The sequence below is a fragment of the Rosa chinensis genome, chromosome 1 (genome assembly GCF_002994745.2).
Source record: "Rosa chinensis cultivar Old Blush chromosome 1, RchiOBHm-V2, whole genome shotgun sequence".
Classification (NCBI taxonomy): domain Eukaryota; kingdom Viridiplantae; phylum Streptophyta; class Magnoliopsida; order Rosales; family Rosaceae; genus Rosa; species Rosa chinensis.
In genome coordinates this window covers 49,869,750-49,892,158 of record NC_037088.1, presented here as the reverse complement: position 1 = coordinate 49,892,158, position 22,409 = coordinate 49,869,750, and the positions used below count along the sequence as shown (strand labels likewise).

Below are 22,409 nucleotides of genomic sequence, written 5' to 3'. Positions count from 1 at the left end.
CTACACTAATGCAACAAACTAACAACTCAGCCCCTAAACTTAATGCACTATTGAGAGATGAGATTGGTTACAACTGTCCTCAAATTGAATGACAAAGATCCTTACTCTATTTAAATTAAAGTCGAACTCCAATGAGTTGCATAAATGACAATGCATTTACTAATTGCAATTCTAAGAACCTTGTGCTGAAAAACAATATTCATAAAATGATCAATGAAGACCTATAATTTGAATAAGGTGATTGAGACATAATAGGGCTCATTGTGTACCTTTCCACAAAGAAGAAACAAGCCGTCGTGGAGCTGCTATTGGTTCACCAAGCAGCCGTGTGCGATCCCTACTCTGCCCCAGCATCAACTTCCAACTCGTCCACCCTAGGGCATCGCTGGCCACCATGATTCAACATAGCACAGGAGTGGCAGCGCCCAAGGAGCCTTTTATACCTGAATCTTAGGGTTAGGACGTCCGAGGGAGAAACCCTAACAGTACGATTGAGACGCACCAGATCATGGATAGATAGAACAAGCTTGACCCGAGCATCGCCCCTACGCAGCGCCGGACGATCCACCTCTAGCACCTCGCCAATTGTCCTACCAACCAACCGGACGGTTGGTTCCGTCAAAATACCCGGAGGTATGCCATCAAGTATAACCCAGATCCAAACAAAATCCAACAGCACTGCAGAGATCTCCGAAAACCCATCGTAGTCATTCAGGAGAATCATGGCACGTTGGAAGCCCCACAGTCCTCCCTTCTTTACTCTAGCAACATCCCTTTCATGGGTGAACGTAAACAGAAAATGGTCACCCCTTGGTTGTACCTCCACGGTCCCAGTCAACCTCCACATAGATCTTACAGCACTCCAGAATGATTCCAGCATCAGGCCCCTGCAAGTATTGAGCCTTTCTACCAAGTAGAAATTTCGAGCCAAAAACTCTTTCCCCGGAACTCGGAGATTCCCCAAATCAACTGGTTCTTCTCCCTCCTTGAGCGACAGTTTAGTCGTAAGTCTGGCAGTCATGGATGCGATCGCTGCAGCCATGAAGGTAAGACGCCGCACAACTTTGTATACTTGAAACCCTAACCCTAGCAGAGCAGAGAGAGAGGAGAGTAAAAGTCGCGGTATTTTTTTGCATTGCACGTTTATTTTATTGTTCAGTTTATTGTTTAATTTTGTATATGCATTTGAGGGCTGCTTAGGCTCATTATGTCCCCCTGACTAGGTGTATATTTTTTTTTCAATTTATAAAATTCTCTCGCACCGTCGAGATTCTCTACTATTTTTTTTTCCTTTGTTAAGAAGTTCAAGCCCCACCGAACCTGAATTCCTAGATCCGCCACTGATTAGTTATATCACTGAAGCCTGCAGGTCAGTTAATGACATAAAGAATCATTTCTTCAACACAACACACCCTTATTGGATGAAAAACCAAAATCATTGAAACTTTGAAAGAGATCCCTAAAAGGCATGCACTTTTACAAGCATGAGTTTGAGGTTTAGTTTGTTTTTGTGAGAAACAGAGCTTGAATGTTCTCTAATCAAGAAACAAAATCGGCCACCAGGACATGCTCATAACATTGAGAGGATTAGTAATTAAAGAAGCTACTCATTGTAATCCCTTGTATAAGGGAAAATAACACAAACAAAGTTAACGAGATTCAATACACGACAGTTATGCACCACCCAAAAACAAACAAGTTTGACACCACAACATCCCATTGAAATCCTTGCACTTACCTACCATGATAAAACTTCTAGTCCTTGTTAGGGGATAAAGTTAGCACGTACTTCCGTGCAGATACAACAGTATTTGCATTAGCTTTGATGACATTTCACATGATCTAGGAAATGAGTAGTCACTAATGGCGTCCCTAGAAATGAATATAGAAATGAAACTCAAGTTGCATACAACCATGTTAGTGAGCTGTAACCTATTGATTGTTAGGCTTATTAAACCTATGTTAATTTCTGTTAATTTTGTAATAAGCAATTAGAGTAATTAGCAGTCTGTTAATTACTATTAGTTGCATGAGGTAATGTTTAGTGCTCCACAGCTGTCTTGACACATGTCAAGCTTAGGAGATCAGTTGCTACTACTATATATACCTATCTGTACGACTCAATTCAATAATTCAAGGCATCTATCAGATATTTTCTTTTTGTTTCTTACAATTCTCTCTAGAACTTTCATGGTATCAAAGCCCCAGGCTGCGATCGTGGCTTGAAGATCTATATTCCTCTACATCTTTCTCGTTCTACTCAAGGTTATTAACTCAGACAAGTTTTCTCTTTGATGAATTTTTCAAGAAATGAAGAAGTTTATGATGTTTCTGTTGGTGAATCTGTGATTTGATATGATCTATAACTTTGTGGCCTACAATCTTTGCTTCGATTACTCAAATGTAGTGCCTGTTCATCAAAATCTGGTATCGAGTGCATCGATCTGTGAATCGAGCTCGAAAATTGCCTCTGCTCATCAAAACTAGTTGTTATTACATGAGATCTGTGAATCGAAGCTCATTAATAGTAATTGAAGCTCAATCATAGTCGTTGTTTATCAAAAATCTGTCTAGATCTGTGATTCGTAACTCATTGAAACCCTAGCTCCTACTCTATGATGATTTACTAGCTCAAGTGTTATTTCAAGTCTATGATGATTTACTGCCTTATATTGCTCGAGGTGATTGTCTGTAGCTCATGTGTTATTTTTAAGCCTCTGAAATGGTTAGACTCAAGGTGATGATTCTAAAAATCATAGATATACAAGGCCTGCTACTCCTGAGTTGTTGCTTTACTGTGATGCACTAGTATTACACTAAGAGTATCAGATCCAGCTCGTGTGATTCTCTTGTTATTTCTCGTACATCATATAGCTCATCTACCTGGAAAATTTGATTTGTTTGTTTATGCACGTTGAGAAGTCATGACATCCTCATCCACACCTCATGCTACAACTCAGACTACTGTGTTCCTACCTAATATCTTGCTTGATGAAACCAACTATCCTACCTGGTTGTTTCGGATGGAGTCTTTTCTCAAGGGCCAAAACCTCTATGGCTTTGTCGATGGCACCACTCCTTGTCCTCCACAGTTTACCACATCATCTGATGGCACCACCTCTGTGATCTCCTCTGAGTATATTGCTTGGAAGACTCAAGATCAAAGCATTGTGAACATGATGGGCCAAACCTTGAGCACTGTTGCCATGATTTGTGTTGTGGGAAGCAAGTCAGCTCAAGACATGTGGCTAGACTCAAGCTCAAGTTTGCTGCTCCCAACAGACAAAACGTTCTCCAGCTCAAGTCCAATCTTCAAAACCTGAAGAAAGGAACTGATGACATAGAAACCTACCTAGACAAGATTAAGGTAGCCAAGGATGCACTTGAGACTGTTGGAGTTGTGATTGATGATGAGGACGTTGTTGTCACAGTATTGAGAGGTCTACCTCCTGAATTTGCTGCTATCAAGACTGTCATTAGAGCTCAGTTTGTGAGCTGTTCACTTGGTGAACTTAAAACACTTCTCAAGGCTGCAGAGATTGACATTAGCAATGAAACTCAAGGATTGCAGAGTCTCCTAACTGCCATGCTTGCCAAGACCACATTAGATATTCCAAGTGCTTCCACATCTACGTCATCAACTGCTACTACAACTCCTACTCCAGCTTCCACACCTGCTCCAGCTATTTCAGCTAGTACTGCTCCTCAACCTTGCTATGGTGCACCAGTTGTGCCACCTGGTTTTCAACATCATGTTCAGCCCCTAGCCACTGTCCCAGTCCAATCACCCTACACTCCTATGCCCTATGGTTATAATCCCTTTACTCCATATCCTGCCTTTGACTTCAACTATGGCATGGCTGGTCTCTATGCTGGCAGAGGCAATCCCAGGCCCCAAACCAACTTTGGTAATAGAAGTTTCCCAAACTTTGGACGAGGCTCAGGTGGTTTTAATGCACAATCTATGGCTGGAGCGCAAACCTCTGGTGGTGGATTCAGAGGCAACAATGGGAATAATGTCAATGCTGGAACTGGAGCTTTTACATGTCAACTTTGCGGCAAGATTGGTCATGGTGCAAAAACCTGCAGAACTCTCTGCAATTATCAGCAAGGTAACACCAACTTCAATAGCAATGGATGTCAATACTGTGGCAAACCAGGACATACAGCTGAAAGGTGCTACTACATCATTGGTTTTCCTGGTCAACAACAACAACAATCTGAGACTATCACTGAGACAGCTATGCTTGCCACAACCAACTTTGCTCCTCAATTTTGGTTGGCTGATACTGGAGCCACTAATCACATGACTAATAATGCACAACTCTTCAACAATGCTGCTCCTTATCCAGTCAATGACTCTGTGCAAGTTGGGAATGGTAATCACTTGTTTATCACACATTCTGGCACTACTACTTTAGGTCCATTGATACTTGATAATGTGCTATTAATTCCAGAACTCACTGCACATTTACTCTCTATCTATCAACTATGCAAGCAGAACAATTGTTCTGTTTGGTTTGATGAGTTCATGTGCATAATTCAGGACAAAGTGCAGGGCAACATTCTTTATCAGGGACTATGTAAACAAGGTCTCTATCCAATTCCTTTTCAGCTGCCTCCAGTGAACAAGTCTTCTGTTTCTTCACAGCTACCAATTCCATCCAATAAGGCTACTACAGTTAGCTCAGGTTCATCTTCTCAGCATCAAACTGCTTTTGTGGGACAGTTAATCAAGAATTCAGTTTGGCACAAGAGATTTGGTCATCCAACAAATGAGGTGGCTCATCACATTCTGGAAAAATGCAACATTTCAGTAGCTAATGATAGTGAGTCTTTTGTCTGTGAACCTTGTCTTCTAGGCAAATTGCATAAACTTCCCTTTTCTAGTTCAGTTACTAGAAGTGAGGTTCCATTTGAGCTTGTACACTCTGATGTTTGGGGACCTTCCCCACATCTATCCATTGATGGCTACAGATATTTTGTCTTGTTCATAGATGATTGTACAAGATTCACTTGGATGTATCCCATGAAGAATAAAAATGAAGTTTTTGTTTACTTCCAATCTCTGTGTGCTTTTGTATCTACTCAATTTTCCAGTTCAATTAAAACTCTTAGAAGTGATGGAGGTGGTGAGTACATGAGTTTGCAGTTCCAAGATTTTTTGAAACAAAAAGGCATTGTTCATCATATCTCTTGTCCCTATACCCCTCAGCAGAATGGGGTTTCTGTAAGAAAGAACAGGCATATTAGAGAAACAGCAGTCACACTACAAGAATTCCAGGCATTTACGGCGTAAAATTTATGGCGTGCATTATTGCACGCAGTAATTTTTACTCTTTTACGGCGTGCATATTTTGCGTGCCGTAAATAACCTTTCTCGTTTAGTCTTTTACAGCGTGCTTTATAGGAGTGCCGTTAAAGTCTTTATCAATTAGTCTTTTATGGCCCGCGGAAGGCGCACGCCATAATTGTATCATGCTTTTACGGCACACATATTGTGCATGCCGTAAAAATAGCTATCAAAAAAGTCATTTACGGCTCGCACAAGAAGCATGCCGTAAAAAAGGATTCTTAAGGCCCGAAATTTTCCCTAAAAATTCTGACTTCCCTCTCAATTTTCTCTTTCCTCATTTCTCGACTTTCCCAAAATTTTCTTTGTTTCCTCAGTTTTCTCTTCTAAGAAAGCCTTACCCAGTTCGCAGAGCCTCAAACATCTTCTAATCACTTACCTAATGGCAAAAATCTCAAACATCGTCTAATCACCCAGTTCTCAAGCTGCTGCAAAAATCTGAACTCTTCCCCGAGTTCTGCTCTTGGGCAACCGGTTAGATTTCGCGACCTGGCGTTGTGTGTTTGGTCGAGGACAAAGATGGGTGTCTTAGATTGTGATTTCTAATCATATATTCAGGTATGGCCATGTGATATTGTGGATTCATATAGATTTTGGTATATTTGCTTGGGTTTTTATATCAAAATTGAACTGGGTGTGTCTAAAGTGTTGGATTTATAGTTGGGTATTTCGTAATCTAAGATAGGTGTTTGATTGATTTGTAAATCTGAAACTTTTGGTTTGATTGATCAGTGTATTGAATTAGTTTCTGAGTTCATTTGGTCGTTGGAATTGGATTTGCTTTGAAAAATTATGGGGAGAGAGAGAGGCCTATGGATTTTGAAAATGGGGGAAGACCCATTTGTGAAAAAGTGCTTTCTCATTGGTAGAAGTTAGGCAATGTATAAATGGACTTTTCTTTATCTGCTAAGTGATGGCAATGCTTGTGAAACCTTGAACCTTTTTCAAATTTACTCTGGGGCCTTTTCTTCTTTCTTATGATGTGTGTTGATGGTTGGTGTTCTGTGATGTTTTTGAGATGTGGGTACAAAGGACTATGGTTGTTGAGCAACTTAGGGGTTTTGGTCAAGGGATTTTGAGTTGAGGTAGAGACTGGTGTTGATTACTGCTCCATTTTTTAAAGAGGTCAGCGCTAATTGCTTCACTTGCAGGTTGTTGCTAGTTAGTTAGCTCTTTCTGTAGTTTTTGAGGTGCTTTGGGATGTGGCATCTGTGCATTTAAATTTAAATTTCTGCTTTTGGGTAACAATTTGAGATTGAATTGAGTTTCTTTGCTTCCATATATGTGGTCTAGGGATCTGATTCCAACTGGATTTCAAATTTCAATATTTGCTTGATTTCAAGCAACAAGTTGTTGGTTTTGAGGTGAAACTCTTCTGGGATTTTAGTGTAGAAGTTTCTTCATTTGGATTTATCTCACTGAAAAGCAGTGGCTAATTGTATCTAATTCAGCTGAGTGTTATAGGAGTGTGGGTGTTAGCTCGAGTTGGATATTTCTCCCTTAAAATTTGTTATATGTTTGTCCTCTAGACGTCTATGCAGTATTACTTCTTTGTAGCCACTTTTTTTTTTTTAATTGCTACATTGTTAAACATTTAGCAAAATAATGATTTGGTCAAGGTTGTTATGTTTAATCTAATATTGTCATCATGGATGTATATGGTTCAAACTGGAAACGAGTACATCATATATATATATATATATATATATATATGGTTCAATTATGATAACTAATCATTAGCACGTGGTCAACATCTGTTGCTTGGTCCTGATTTGGCATATTCATAGTCATTCAATAGTACTTCTCATGATCAACATAGTGATCATTCCTATTCACTTGGTAATTTTGGGCAGGTCAAACTCTAAGCAAGAACTCCATGATTGTAGGTTTCTTTTCATTGTGTATAAGAAATTAAATTGATAGTCTAATGATGCGCTATATCTGTAATCTCAATCAGCTATGCGTTATGTTCTGTTTCTACCTCTTACACTTTGTCTTTTTTATTCTCTCCTTTTTAACTATAATGGGACTAGGTGAAAAAGGAATTGAATCTTGAAACCTAGCTATTAGTATACTTTTACAATTGAAAGCTTGCAAATTTGATCCGACGAGTTATTATTTTTATGAAAATTTGTTATATGTTGCCTTCTGGACGTCTCTGTTGTATTACTTCTATCTAGCCTTTTTTTTTTTCATAATTGCTGCATTTTTATATGATTTCTGATATAGTTATCATATTATCCAGCTACACTTTTTCAACCCTTGGAGATATCAACATTGACAGTTCAGTACTAGCTAGAGTTGGTAGCAGAGCAGCTTTGTATGCAATGAAGTATTAAATGATCTGCTTTTCGTGAAATGTATTTAGCGGTAAGATCTCTCTCGCTCCCCCTCGTCCTTGTCATTTGATTTCAAAGTTCCTTTAACTAAGGCAAGCACATATTGAAACAATGTAATATAAAGAAATGCATATGTGAAGCTCTGTGTTTAGTTGGTTAGTTTGTTTTTATTTCTGTTTTTTATTACTTGTAATGGTTAGTAGTATCTAGATAAGTACAGTTATAGTGTTTAAATTGTAAAATGTTTGCTGTCTAAATACAAGTTAGAACGTGGCCCAAGGAATACGAAGGTGAAACAAAATGGATACAGAATGGGCACACTGTAAAAACAGGTTATATCTAAACCAGGAACCCTTATATTCTGATGATATAAACCAAAATTCCATTTGATAAACATTTTATTATTTTATTGTCTTAGCAATCCTAGGACCTTTTATGATGGAGCGCGAAAGTTTGTTACTAGTATTCATGCAAGTAAGGGGTACCCGAACAGGATCCAATGCCCTTGTAGTGGCTGTATAAATATCTGGTCCCATCCACCTAATGAAGTTTTAGATCACTTGGTCTCAAATGGGTTATATGAAAGTTATAGTAACTGTACCTTTCATAGGGATGAGCCGAACACTTCTGTACAACAAGAAATGGTGGATAACATAGAGAATTTAGAAACATATAGAATGTACAGAGATGCATATTTTGATGATGAATTTATGGAACCTGCCCCTGAACCAATAGAGCCTGATGTTGCAAATTTAGTTTCCGAAGCAGAACTTCCTTTATACACAGGTTGTCCTTCCTCAAAGATGTCAGCAACAGTAATGTTTTACAAGTTTAAGGCAAGGAATAGTTTATCTGATAGTGGCTACGATGAACTTCTAGAGATGGTTCGTAGTCTTCTACCTCCAGATAACATACTTCCTAGTTCTCTATATTCAACAAAAAAATTACTCAAAGCATTTGATCTAGGGTATGAGAAGATTCATGCTTGTGTTAATGATTGTTGTTTATTTAGAAAGAGTCTAGAGCACACAGAGACTTGTCCTAAATGTGGTGCCTCTCGGTGGAAAGTAAATAAGCGCACCCAAAAGATTGAGAAAGGAGTCCCTGCAAAGGTCTTGAGATATTTTCCTATAATCCCTAGATTTAGAAGAATGTTTAAGGATTCTGAAAAGGCAGAACAGCTTACATGGCACCACACTCATAAAAGTCAAGATGGCAAGATGTGTCATCCAGTTGACTCACTTGCATGGAAGAAGATTGATAGCAAGTGGCCTTCATTTGCAGAAGATCCTCGTAATCTTAGACTTGGTCTTTCATCCGACGGATTTAATCCGTTTGGTGATCTTAGTTCCCGATATAGTTGTTGGCCTGTGATCTTGGTTGCATATAACCTCCCCCCATCGCTTTGCATGTCCAAGGAACATTTAATGTTGACATTACTAATCCCCGGTCCTAAGCAACCGGGAAATGACATTGATGTGTACTTGGAACCCCTTATCGAAGATTTAAAAGAGTTATGGGTCAATGGGGTTACTGCATATGATGCATTCACCAAGTCTACCTTCAACTTGAAAGCTATAATGATGGTTAAGGCACTTGTTGAGGGATTTGGGGTTCAAGCAAAAGAAAGCCATGCCCTTGTTCTGTGATAACAAAGCTACAGTTGAAATTGCTCATAATCATGTTCTACATGATCGTACAAAACATGTGGAGGTTGATAGACACTTCATCAAAGAGAAGCTGAATCAACAAATCATCTTTTTTTCCTTCATACCTACTGAGGGGCAGCCGGCGGACATTCTACAAAGGCAATCTCTAGCAAGGCATTTTATGACTCACTTGAGAAGTTGGGCATCTGTGATCTGTATACTCCAACTTGAGGGGGAGTGTTAGCGTGAGACACTCTCCATAATTGTAGGAATTGTAGTATAATTAGGATTGTATAGTTAAGGAGAATATTATGTAGTGGCGTGGGAGAATATCACGGTGTAATGAGTTTTCTATTAGGATTATGTATACTTTGTATATGTACTCCGTCTTTGGAGAAGATCAATACATCAGAGATTTCCAAACTTCATCTTTGCCTTTGTTCTGTTTGACTTAATTAACTAGGTAAAAATCTACCATAAATTGAAACTTTGTTACCCATTCTTGATCAATCTTATGACCCTATAAATTCCTCCTGAAAAGGAGTCTCAAACTCTTAGCAGATGTAGTCAATATCTCATCAACTAATTACCACTTATCATATATAAGATTTTCTAGTCCATATCCAAGAAAAAATGATCTGTCCTAAAAAAACTAGGAGATCATGGATAAAGAAATAAATGCGTGTTCACATACAACGATGGTCCAGGTGAATTGATAGTAAATATGTAACTTCTAGTAGAATATGTACACTGCTGACCTGGTTGGGCACCAGGCTCAATGACATGTAACTTGGATGTAATTTGTCCAGCATCAGAATGGAAGGATCCTCATTCGCTGGAATATTTTCAAATCAATAAACGTTCAAGGACAAACAATTGTTTGTCCATGTTGTTAGACGACCTGTTGAACAAGAGATTACATAGAAATTTTGATGTACTGCATGTATATTTAAGTTAAGGGAAATTGGTTCATATAATACATGAAATATTGCTCCTCATAAATTTTAGTACCTCACATTTTAAAAATATCATAACGACACTTGAGATTCTGACCTTGACCGAACATTGGTAACTGGACCCGTTAGGTTTGTAACGGCGTCTGATAGCTGGCATATTTTGAAGATTATTTTCATCCATTTGTATCTTAATTTATTAATTTTTTTTTCTCTAAACAATCTTTTCCTCTCTCTCCCTCTGTTCTTCTTTCTCTCTTTCCAGATCAAAGATCCAAGATGCAATTTTGAGAAACAAAAACAACCCATAACTGAAAACAATCAAAACCCATAAACGGCCAGTTGTTGAATCCTCCCTAGTCAAGGCTTGCTCATATGGTAAATGGAGGCATTCATGAGATATCCAAAACTCAACTGTATTCATGATTAGATTGTCTCTAGTAACCTCAACAGCACTAAGGAATCCAATAGCTTCATCCACTCGCTTTGCAAGTTCCATGTAACTATTTTCAAACAGATAAATATATTACAACACAAGATAACTCTTTGGCTGTGTATACTAATAGTTTTTACCCCTCCAAAATTTTTGTACTAGGAAACATCATGATAGCATCACCAATGATATTGTCTCCCTGATAACTTGGGAGCTTCACACCATCTCTAGTGGCAGAGTTACATGAAATAGGGAACGTTGTGGTACGGGTAAGCGGTACGCTAAGATATATTAGCTAATTTTAATTAAAATAAATTACATATAATAAATAAAATTATGGAAAATAATAAATAGATAACCATACCATAAATAAAAATCCCAACAAGAATTATAAAATAAAAATAAATTGGAAGCAAGTGCTGGATACAGGGTATCACAAACACTACCGTCAACATCTTTGGTCGAAGACTCTGGTGTGTGTGGTAGAGATGACGAGAAGGAGAGACTTATTGAATTGTTGCTATCAGATGATGAGAGTGGCAATAATAAGATAAGTGTGATTCCTATTGTGGGTATGGGTGGGATCGGAAAGACCACCCTTGCCCGGCTTTTGTACAACGATGATAGAGTTGAACAACATTTTGACATCCAAGCATAGGCATGTGTTTCTGAAAAATTTGATGTTCTTCGGATATCACAACAAATTTATGAGTCCCTTACTTCAAATGCTTGCAACATTGTGAACTTAAATCTAGTTCAGTCAAAATTGAAGGCGGCTTTGAAGGGGAAAATGATTTTCCTTGTTCTTGATGACGTGTGGAATAAGAATTATACTGAATGGGAGGTCTTGAGGTGTCCTTTCCAATTTGCAGCACATTGAAGTAAGATTATTGTCACAACATGCAATCAAGATGTTGCACGTATGGTGTGTACTCTTGAAGCTCACTGTCTAGTGCCAATGTCTGCAGAAGATTGTTGGTCATTATTTAAAAAACATGCCTTCAAAAATGCAACTATTGGTGCACGCTCACATCTTAAAGAAATAGGTAGACAAAGTGTACGAAAGTGCAATGGCCTTCCTTTGGCTATTAAGTGCCTTGGGGGTCTCTTATGTTCTAAATTAACTATGGGGGAATGGGAAAGTATATTGAACAGTGAGATGTGGGAGTTGCCACAGGAGGAGAGTGACATTTTGCCATCTCTTTGGTTTAGATTTAAGCATCTGCCTCCACATCTCAGGCGTTGTTTTGCGTATTGCTTGATATTTCCCAAGAACTATGAGTTCAAAACATCTGAATTGGTTTACTTGTGGAAGGCTGAAGATCTATTGCAACCCATAAGAAACAAAACAACAGACGAAATCGGAGAAGACAACTTCAATGATCTAATCTCAAGGTCATTTTTTCAAGTTTCATCACGATCTGATCAATATTTCACCATGCATGACCTTATCAATGATTTAGCGAGCTTTGTACCAGGAGAATTTTGTTTTAGCCTTTTAGGTGGGAGGGCAGTGATCCACCCACCAATTTGATCAAGACTCGTCATTTTTCATATATGCCGGAAGATCATGATGAGATGTTTGAGGCCGGCTTTACAGCAAGCTAAATGTTTGCAAACCTTTCTACCATTACTACCATATTATGTGCGGTGGAAGTTGTCGGGCAAAGGACTCTACGAGGCATTGCCAAAGTTTCAATGTTTAAGAATGTTGAAGTTATCATGGTACAATATTAAGGAATTGCCTGATTCAATTAACAACTTGAAACATGTTAAGCACTTGGACTTGTCTTACAGTTCCATCGAAAGTTTACCTGATACAATTTGTAATTTGTATAACTTGCAAGCATTGTTGTTGTCTCACACTGTTGGCACCTTACTGAGCTGCCACACTACTTGGGAAGACTGATCAACTTGAGTCATCTGAATATTAAAGTTACAAAGATAAAAAAAGATGCCACCATATATGGGTAATTTAATTGAAAGACCTCCAAATGTTACCAGAGTTTGTGCTAGATAGACACACTGCTGGGGATAATTTGCCACAGTTAAAGAAGCTTCAAAATTTGCGTGGAAGACTTGTATTTCAGGGCTTGTGCATAGCAGCAGTTTGGAGGTCTACATTCTGAGGGACAAGAAGTTTCTTAATGAACTAATTCTGAATTGGGCAGAATGGGATGTAAGTGAACAAAAAGCAGAGTCTGATAATTTGAATAATTTAGTAGATTTAAATTGGGAAGGAATCATAAGGGAAGAAATAGAAGAGCTCAATGACCAAGTTTTGGATTGGCGAGGAAACAGAACTGAAGAAAGAGATGTGCTTAATTGAGAAGCTCCAACCTTACCTGAACTTGGAAAGGCTTAGAATTAGAGGTTATGGAGGCAAAATGTTTCCAGGTTGGTCAGAATATTATTATTCCTCTGCTCTGGTTGATCTTCATCTTGTTAATTGTGAGAATTGTATCTCCTTGCCACCATTGGGACAGTTATCTTCCCCCAGAGAGCTTTATATTATATTTCTGGGTTACATTGAGTGATGTCTATAGGTTCTGAATTCTATTACGGTGACGACAATACTTCTAGTGTGAAAAAACCATTTAGATCTCTCCAGTCTTTAAAATTCAACAATATGAGTGGATGGAAATATTGGTCTTGTGGTGGGGGTGAACATAATGAAGGTACTCTTGTGTTTTTGTGGGTAGAAAATTGCCGAGAATTGGAATGTTTTCCGGAAGGGGGATTCCCGTCAAAGTTAAACTCACTTGTCATCAGGGAGTGTAAAAAACTGAATGCAAAGAGTGTGTAGAATTTGATAAACTCTTACTTGACACTTGCAGACTTGGCATTTGACTTCGACTCGACGATGAAGTAGATTGGTTTGCGAAGGAGGGGCAGTTGCCCAGCACTCTCATTTTTCTCCACATCTACCGTCTGAATTGTGAGACCATCGACGACACCAAGTGGTTTGGCCATCTCAACTCTCTTGAACAATTGTTGATATGGAATTGCCCTGCGTTCCGGTGCTTGCCAGAAAGTGGGCTACCCACTTCTCTTTGAGAATTGTTAATTTGGAATTGCTCTGCTCTCCGGTGCTTGCCAGAAAGTGGGCTACCCACTTCTCTTTCTCATCTACATATCATTGGATGTCCTTTCCTTAAGAAACGGTGCCAAACAGAAACAGGTGAAGATTGGCCCAAGATTTCTCACATCCCCCCACCTCAGGATCGATGAGATTTGGGTTTCCACAGTTCATAGGATATGTCGCACTTCCTACGGTATGTCGCACTTGCCAATTTCTGGTCTTTGCCCTTCCCATTTTTACATGTCATTGTCAATTGATACTTGGAAAAGCTGGGTAATGTCTCCTCTTTCTGCCCTGTTTCTTGATATGCAGCATTATAAGATGGTGAGCAAATTTTTTGAGGGTCTCAACTCTTGGACTTGCTGGAGATAGGCGAATGTTAAGATTGCTCACAGGCCCAATAATGCCTTGTCTTGATGTCTGAGTTGTAAGCACAATTATCAAATTCTCTCTCAGTTGATTTTGATTTACTCACCTCTTAACTCTAATAGTCAAGATCACAAGATGGCTGAGTTTTTGGATTACTTCTGTTACTCTCTGGTTGTAGCCAAAACAGTAGATTTCACTGGGGATTTGCCATTGTAAGAAAAGGTTCTAAATGAATTCATAAGATTTCTCATGTTTGTTTATTAACCCCCTTAACTTTTTAGTTATGATAAATTATACCTTTTGTAAGAAAAAGGTTCTTTTATAATTTCGATTGATTTACCTTTTGTCATCAATTTTCAATAATTTCATTCAAAATATTTCAATAATTTTATATTTTTCATTCCAACACGATATTTTTGTATTTCCAGGCATGACATGTGAGTTTAATAGAAAACTAGATAAAACTGTTGAAAATTGACGACATCTAAAAAAGTTCATCCATTGGGTTACTGGGTCAGATATTGTTCACTGTTTTTTTATGTTTATTTCTATTATCTAGGCCACTGGGTCAAAGCACCTACAAACTGACCTGGCTTTGTAGGTCACAGTGGATAGTATCTGATAAAATGACCCAGCGGGTGAACTTGCTCTAACAAATGCGCAAAAATTGAAGAACAACATAATAATAAGAAAATAAAAATAGGGAAAAATGCACAGACAGTGTCTGGACACTCGGAGGACTGTCAAAATGATACCTGAACTTTCAAATGTATCAAAGTGATACCTTGACTTCTAATTTGTTGTCAACGTAGTACTAACGGGGACTTTCTGTCACGGGTCCGTCTGTTCGAGTCACGTGTGACGCTCGTGACCCCTAAAAAGAGGGCTCAATGGACTTTTTACTCACATCAGTCCCAAAACTCGATGAAAACTTCAATTCCCCCCAAACTAAGTACACTTACACAGAGAACTCGACCTAAATCATACCTGAACTCCCACTCCTCCCAAACCCAAAAGTCGACAAAAGTGAATCAACCAGGCTGGAAAGGATTTGATTCCATTGGATTCCCGACAAAAGTGATCGATGGCTAAGATGTGGAGGTTTTTCAGAGAATCTGGACCGAGACGCAAAGATAGTAAGTCTCACTTTCATCTCCTTCCTTGTGAGAATAGTGTCGGACATGGTAAAAAACGTGTTTTACAGAGAATCTGAGTCCAGATTAGGGTAAACAAAGATTAGGGTTTTGATTTAGATGAAATGGTTGTTTAGGGTTTCGGGATTTGGGGGTGAATTTTTAAACTTCAAATTGGGAGTGGTCCATGTATTCTATTCCCTCTATTTTTCGTTTTGCATTGGAACCTTGAAGTTTGAATTTCCAGAACAGTTTTGTAATCTTCTAATTACATGAATTGTGAAATTATAGGCATTTATAGATGAGCTATTTCTGGATTTTCTGCCAATATGCAAGGGTTAGGCTTTAAGTATGCATTTTCGATTTGATTAGAAGTGGATTTTTAAGCTTTCTGCTTTTTTATTTGGTTTTCAGTTCCAGAGGATTTATACACCATGGTGGTTATTTTGACAAGATGCCTGATGGTAGGAAGAAGTACAAAGTAGCTAGGTTCAACAAGGATGGTGGGAGAATTTGGCTAGATGGTCTAGACCCAGATAAGATTGCATGGACAGAGTTTGGGAACATAGCATGGGATCTAGGATATAGGGAGAAGCCTATATCATACTACTTCAAGCTGCCTAGGACACTCTGCAATGAGGGTTGGATGTCGATTAGGAATGATGCTGATGCACTTGAAATGGTGAAGCTTATTCCGCTGAAGACAAGGCAGATTAGTGTCTTCGTAACTGGTGGTGGTAGGAGGAGAAAAAAAGAGGCTGAAGAGGATGATTTGAGACCTGTTGATCCAGATTGGGAGAATCCTCTGAATAGGATGACAGCAGCGGAGAAAGCAAAGGCAGAACAAGATGCCAACATTTTTGAAAGTAAGCTAAATAGGTCAAGTGTGGGGGGTTCTGGTTCTAGTAGAGTTAATGTGGTTGGTGAAGGAAGCAGGCCGATGGAAGGGGTAGATGGTGTCATCAATTTAGACTCAAATAGTGATGTGGATGGCAGGGTGGAGGAGCAGCAGGCAAGTCAAAGTACCTTTAATGGTCTTAGTGACTTGGTGCCTGATTTGTTTGCTAGTCAAGGAGATGGAAGTCAAATGGGGCAGGGGCAGAATGGTAACAATGGGAAAGGAGGAGGGTCTGAAGGGGAATTCGGGGTATTTAGTGGATTTTACAACACATTCATTAAGAGCCCTAGAGAGAAACATGTAGTGAAGAGACCTTGGGAGGGTAAGAAACTGAAGTTTTCTGAAGGGCCAGCTGAAGAAACAGATCTAGCAAAGGAGTCAAGTATAGAAGCTGCTCAAGCATCTCAATTTGAAGCAACTGAGGTTGAAGCTACAGAAGTGGTCCAAGATCAGGGAGAGCAAAGGCCAATTGAAGTTAAAACTCACCCAATTGAACAAGCAGCTGAAGCTCACCCAATTGAACAAGCAGCTGAAGCAAGGCCTGCAGTTGAAGAACCAGCTAAAGTAAGGCCTGAACCAGTTGAAGAACCAGCTGCAGTAAGGCCTGAACCAGTTGAAGAACCAGCTGAACCAAGGCCTGAACCAGTTCAACAAGCAACTAAACCAAGAAGAGAAGTAGGTGGCAAACAGGGGAGCAAGAATAGGAGGTTTAGTGAGGTTGAGAAGGGTAAGAAGGTTGTTGAACCAGTTGCATCCAAAAAGAAGGGCAACAAGGTTGCTGAACCAGTTGCATCCGAAAAGAAGGGCAACAAGGTTGCTGAACCAGTTGCATTTGAAAAGAAAGGCAAGAAGGTTGCTGGAGGATCTGCATTCAAAAAGAAGGGGAGACAAACAAAGGAGGCAAGGTATAAGACCAGAAGCAAAAGGGATGAGGTCCATGAGTTTGAAGAGGACAGTGACTCAAGTTCAGGAGGTTCTGATTTTTACGTTGACTCATACTACGATCCCGTTGATTCTGAAGATGATGTCCAGTTTGAAGAAAATGTGTCCAATCCGAGAGTTGTGGAAGAGTTTGAAGAAATGGGCTTCGGAGGGGAATGCAGTGATGATGGTGGAGGGACAGATGAGCTTGAGAGTTTGAATAGTTCTGGAAGTGAAGAAGATGAAGAAGGTAATCCACTTCCCTTCCCCACTTGGAGAGGAATTAAGTTGAAGTCTTGGAATAGAAGGGTAGATTTGAAGAACCCAAAGTTTGTGGTTGGCCATGTTTTTGCAAACTTTGAGGTACTTAAGGAAGCAATTAGAGAGTGTGGGTTGGTGACCAGAAGAGGATTGTGGTTTCAAAAGAATAGCAAAAACAAGATTGAGGTTAAATGTCAGTTGGGCTGCCCATTTTGGTTGTATGCTAGCAACATTGCAGAACTTGGTCCAGGCACTCTTGTCATCAAGACATTGAAACCTGAGCATAAGTGTGCTCATCTTACAGAGAGTCATCATCTAACATACCACAGAATAACGAAGGAAGTACAAGAAGACTTGTTGGTGGATGAGGAGTGGTCCAGGAAGGGGATGCAGAACCATATCCAAAAGAAATTCAATCTTGATGTAAGCATGCAAAAAATTGCAAGAGGGAGAGCAAAGACCAAAAGGATGAATGATGGGCATTACATACAGCAGTACAATATGTTGGCAAGTTACAAGAAGGAGTTGCTGAGGAGCAACCCAGGGTCTACAGTTCAGATCAAGACAGAGATGGTAGGTGAGGTGAGGAGGTTTCATAGGCTTTATATCTGCCTGGCAGCTTGCAAGAAAGGGTGGAATGAGGGTTGTAGACCTTTGATTGGATTAGATGGCTACCATATTAAAGGTCAGCACCCTGGTCAACTACTTAGTGCTATTGGTGTTGATGGGAACAATGGTATGTTCCCCATTGATGGGCACTGAAGTTGAAAACAGAGACACTTGGAGATGGTTTCTGGAGTACTTGGCTTGGGATCTGAAGATGGAAAGGCCTTCATCTTACACATTTATCACAGACAAGCAAAAAGGTTTGGGGATGGGCATAGCTGAATTATTTCCTGGGGTAGAACATAGACACTGTGTCCGACACCTATACAACAACTTTAAGGGCAAGCATCCGGGTGAAGGGCTGAAGCAACTACTGTGGGATGCAGCTAGATCAAGCACCAAGGTTTGGTTCAATAAACACATGGATGAGATGAAGGGATTGGATGATGAGGCATGGACTTGGTTTCAGGACAAGTCTCCAGAACAATGGAGTAGGGCTTATTTTAGGGATGATTCAAGGTGTGACCTTTTGTTGAACAATCTTTGTAAGTCATTCAATGCAGCAATCCTGCCAGCTACGGACAAGCCTATTATAACAATGTTGGAGAAGATAAGGATGGATATGATGGTAAGGATGGCAAATAGAAGAGTGGCAGTTCAAAGATGGACTGATATGGTTAGTCCAAGGATTAGGAAGATATTATGATTTGTCAAACAACAAGTTGATTGGCGACCTACCTCAGTGTGGGGGAAACTTTAGTGTTAGTCTGCAATATCTCAAACTTGGAAACAACTCATTTCATGGAAATCTTCCTCAATCATACACCAATGGAAGCAATTTAAGGATGATAGATATTGGTCACAACAATTTCCATGGGCAACTACCGAGGTCACTGGCGAATTGTGCACGTCTTGAAAGTTTAGTCCTTTCACACAATAAATTTAATGATACCTTCCCCGTTTGGTTGGGGGCTCTCCCTGAGTTGAAAATTTTGAAAATGGACCACAATGTGTTCCATGGAGTGATTCTGAAACATGATAAGAAGAATCTTCAATTCCCGGTGCTGCGTATTCTTGATTTGTCTTACAATGATTTCTTAGGTCAGTTTCCATTTGAATACATTTTTTCTGGAAATGGGACTACAAGTATCACTCATGATTTGGAGTATTACCGCATTTATTCATTTAATGTTGGGTATTACTCAATCACGATAATTTGTAAAGGCGTGGAGAGGTACTACCCAAGAGTTCGAGAGGACTTGATACTCATTGACATCTCAAGCAACAATTTTGAAGGAAAGATTCCTGAATTCATTGGGAAACTCCAGGGGATTTGGTCACTCAATCTCTCCAATAACATTCTCACCGGTCGGATCCCATCATCCTTGAGCAACTTATCAAGGCTTGAATCATTGGACCTTTCACATAACAAGCTCTCTGGTGAGATTCCTCAGCAACTGGCACAACTCGATTCTCTCTCAAAGTTCAATGTCTCTCACAACAATCTCACAGGCCCTGTACCACGGGGAATCCACTTCACTACATTTGACAGCACTTCATATCTGGGAAACCAAGGATTGTGCAGAGATCTATTGCCCAAGAAATGTGGAAATTCTGAGGGCACTCAACTTCCACCTTCAACATCAGAAGATAATGACTCGGGCTCTGGAATTGAATTGGATTGGAAATTTGTTGTGGCAGGGTCAGGGAGTGGCTTGTTGGTGGGAGTGGTTGTTGCAGACTTTGTGATTACCAAGTGGAATGTGTGGTTCATTGAGATTGTTGCAGTACTGATCGTGTTTTCGAAAAGGATAAGAAATTGAGTGTTGGATCATGTTGCTCTTTGTTTTTAAGTTGTGTTTCCAATTTCTTATATGTATGCATTCCTAGGTAGGGAGGATTTGTAATGTTGAGTATCAGTAACTTCCAGGAGTTTTACTTGTACGGTTGTGCAATCCCTCTTCATTTGTGGTAGCAAACATCACAAGATCAAAAAGAGGTATATCTTTTAAATAAGTTCAATTCCATCTTAATTTCTTGTTAATCATATGAAATAACAACATCATGAAGTAAATCAAATAATATTAACTCTTACTCAAATTCTGTTAGGACATGGTATTTTTTGTCGAAAGCATAAATATATATATATATATATATATATATATATATATATAAATCACAATCCAGATACAGATACAGCAACTAGAAAGTGTAGTTTTAGTTAATGGCATCAATAATTTAGTTTAGCTTTGCGAATGTGTGAAGCAAACAAAACAGAGCAAAACAGAATGTTTTCAAGTCTGTTTTTAGGTGAAGCCAAAACAGTTTCATTTTCTGAAAACAGTTTCCCTTAGAACAGATTGGAGCCAATTAGGGCGTCGTTTCAAGCCCCAAAATCACATTCAAGCCCCGAAATTGGTTCAGAATCACGAGTACAGATTCGGAGCGGCGCCGAATGTGTTTATTAGTAATATATTGATCTAGAGTCTGCACACCAGGTGCTCGACGAAATACCTGCCATGGGATTTGTGCCCGTTTTGGGTTCCAAGAGAGTGTCTGGTGACTACATATACCGTATTGATGGATGGGTATGTGAAGCAGGGGAAGCTTGTTGAGGCTATTAACGTTATGGATGAGATGGAGGATAATGGGGTTGGCGCCAATGAGGTTACTTATGGGGTTATGATTGAAGCTTATTGTAAGGAGAAGAAGTCGGGCGACGCGGTTAATTTGCTTAATGATGTGGTGGAGGAGAGGTACATACCGAGCACAAAGCTCTGTTGTTAGGTGATTGATGTGTTGTGTTGCGAGGGGAAGGTGGAGGATGCTTGTGAACTGTGGAAGAAGAATTGCACGCCAGATATTGCCGTATTGGGCACTCTCATAGACTGGCTTTGTAAGAAGGGAGGAAGTGTGGGAAGCCAGGAAATTGTTTGATCAGTTTGAGACGAGTGAGCCTCCAGATGTCATGCCTTACAACGTGCTTATTTCTGGGATGTGTGAAGTGCGGGAGTTGTGTGATGCTTGTCAAACGTGCTGATGTCTGGGTTAAAGAGCTGGGTCTTAGTAACATGTGAGTTCCCTTGATCATATTGGTTGTTGAAACCTGTTGTATGTCATTTGTTGGCAACTGATATGTTATATTTAACTCCATGCAGACATTTCATGTATGCAAATGCCACTACTTCATTTAATCAACTGGTGTCTACGTACCCTGGACCACTGATATGCTTGTTTCAATCCTGGTGAGTTCACCTATTTACGTAGTCCAAAAAGGTTCTTTACGTCTTTTCAACTTGTGAAAAAAAAAAAAAAAAGTAGCTGCAGTAACATTATTTAAATGAATTCTTTGCTCATGTTTATATGCAGTGCCCAGATCCGTATTTTAAGAGAAAGCATCACAAGAGACGGGTTGTACAGAAGCCTTTAGTAGATTCCATTGTGAATATTTTAGCTCCCCGCGGACAGGTTTGTCAACTATAGATTATGGCAAATAATGAAGGATTTAACAATTTTATTAAAAGTGACCATTAGGTTCATTACTTTTGATAGTCGGGAAGGTTTCTATTACTTCGGACTCTTCTAGTTCTGAGTTTGGTCATGTAGTGCTCTATCTCTGTTGTACTATTGCTTTTTTAGAGTCGACTCCTCGTCCGCTGTTTGTGTAGTTGTACTTTTTAAAAAAAATTTTTTTTTAGTTTTAATGGAAGTTTCTTTCTTCAAAGGAGAAAAAAAAGACCATAACACCAATAGTTAAAAAGGTTGTCAAGTTTTATTTATGCTTGAGGACGAGAGTTATACAAATTATAGATTTTTTTAGTATTTAAATCTTGAAAGTCCCATCTTTGGAAGACGACGGGGCTGGTCCATGGATTTTTTTTCCTTTTGCCGCATTTTGCTCAAAGGTTTGAAAGGAGATGTCCCATAAATTGGCCAAATGTTTGCATGGTTTTGGATATAAGGGTGGGGAGAGTTAATGATGTAGGGAGCAGCCGAGCTACTTTAGTACTTTTTTCTATGCTGCTATAAAAATACTGTAGGTGGATCCTATTTGTCATGCATAAACCAAATGGTCAAAAAATTAAAACCTTTTCTTCCTATGGATAAATGAATCTAAAGTGGGCACAATTATATGGCTGAGGTGCAAGTGTTAGGCTGGGTCGGGATAGGTCTATAGGATTGAATCTCCCCAACCCACAAACAAATGGAAAGCAAATAAAATTGAACATTTGGAAGTGAGAGGAACAGAATTGTCGGTTCTATCATTTAAGTCCTCTATAGTGAGTATTGAATCTTTTCATGACTGATGTGTAACTCAATTCATGCTTACCCTATCCACATAAACAAAACTTGAGAATCACAATATTGTTTAAATTTTTGGCATCCTCATTAGGACTGCCAAATACCTGACA

General features: G+C 39.3%; 4 protein-coding genes and 1 long non-coding RNA gene across 9 annotated transcripts; 4 read left to right on the top strand and 1 right to left on the bottom strand.

Annotated features, from left to right (window-relative positions):
• Positions 1 to 337: 337 nt before the first annotated feature.
• LOC112168940 lies at positions 338 to 1,042 on the bottom strand. Its single transcript, XM_024305876.1, has one exon. The coding sequence runs from the start codon at positions 1,040 to 1,042 to the stop codon at positions 338 to 340; it is 705 nt and encodes a 234-aa protein (XP_024161644.1).
• Positions 1,043 to 5,271: 4,229 nt separating this feature from the next.
• LOC121051752 lies at positions 5,272 to 9,423 on the top strand. 3 transcript variants are annotated; one of them, XM_040514928.1, is made up of 4 exons: positions 5,272 to 5,911; positions 7,599 to 7,723; positions 7,956 to 8,024; positions 8,111 to 9,423. In XM_040514928.1, the coding sequence occupies exons 3-4, from the start codon at positions 7,993 to 7,995 to the stop codon at positions 9,339 to 9,341; spliced, it is 1,263 nt and encodes a 420-aa protein (XP_040370862.1). In that variant the 5' UTR covers positions 5,272 to 5,911; positions 7,599 to 7,723; positions 7,956 to 7,992; the 3' UTR covers positions 9,342 to 9,423. The 3 variants fall into 3 exon arrangements, with proteins under 3 accessions (XP_040370862.1, XP_040370859.1, XP_040370864.1); XM_040514925.1 differs by having other exon boundaries at positions 7,960 to 8,024; positions 8,111 to 9,422; XM_040514930.1 differs by having other exon boundaries at positions 7,599 to 8,024; positions 8,111 to 8,576; positions 8,705 to 9,271.
• A 4,470-nt stretch (positions 9,424 to 13,893) lies between these two features.
• Positions 13,894 to 18,176, top strand: LOC121050997. The gene is made up of 3 exons (XM_040512677.1): positions 13,894 to 14,002; positions 14,122 to 14,236; positions 15,726 to 18,176. The coding sequence occupies exons 2-3, from the start codon at positions 14,226 to 14,228 to the stop codon at positions 18,151 to 18,153; spliced, it is 2,439 nt and encodes an 812-aa protein (XP_040368611.1). The 5' UTR covers positions 13,894 to 14,002; positions 14,122 to 14,225; the 3' UTR covers positions 18,154 to 18,176.
• A 165-nt stretch (positions 18,177 to 18,341) lies between these two features.
• LOC121050998 (receptor-like protein 12) lies at positions 18,342 to 20,055 on the top strand. 3 transcript variants are annotated; one of them, XM_040512682.1, is made up of 2 exons: positions 18,342 to 19,437; positions 19,550 to 19,921. In XM_040512682.1, the coding sequence occupies exons 1-2, from the start codon at positions 18,843 to 18,845 to the stop codon at positions 19,744 to 19,746; spliced, it is 792 nt and encodes a 263-aa protein (XP_040368616.1). In that variant the 5' UTR covers positions 18,342 to 18,842; the 3' UTR covers positions 19,747 to 19,921. The 3 variants fall into 3 exon arrangements, with proteins under 3 accessions (XP_040368616.1, XP_040368613.1, XP_040368615.1); XM_040512679.1 differs by adding an exon at positions 20,007 to 20,055 and having other exon boundaries at positions 18,700 to 19,901; XM_040512681.1 differs by adding an exon at positions 20,010 to 20,052 and having other exon boundaries at positions 18,700 to 19,904.
• Positions 20,056 to 20,599: 544 nt separating this feature from the next.
• LOC121050999 lies at positions 20,600 to 21,653 on the top strand. The gene is made up of 3 exons (XR_005804708.1): positions 20,600 to 21,070; positions 21,156 to 21,242; positions 21,367 to 21,653. It is a non-coding gene; the product is annotated as an uncharacterized LOC121050999 (long non-coding RNA).
• The last annotated feature ends 756 nt before the right edge of the window (positions 21,654 to 22,409 follow it).

Excerpts from the sequence above, each read along its gene's own strand:
- LOC112168940 (XM_024305876.1), bottom strand. The coding sequence starts at position 1,042 with ATGGCTGCAGCGATCGCATCCATGACTGCCAGACTTACGACTAAACTG.
- LOC121051752 (XM_040514928.1), top strand. The coding sequence starts at position 7,993 with ATGGATACAGAATGGGCACACTGTAAAAACAG. Across the intron at positions 8,025-8,110 it reads TGGGCACACTGTAAAAACAG|CAATCCTAGGACCTTTTATG; the intron begins GTTATATCTAAA and ends TTATTGTCTTAG.
- LOC121050998 (XM_040512679.1), top strand. The coding sequence starts at position 18,843 with ATGATAGATATTGGTCACAACAATTTCCATGGGCAACTACCGAGGTCA.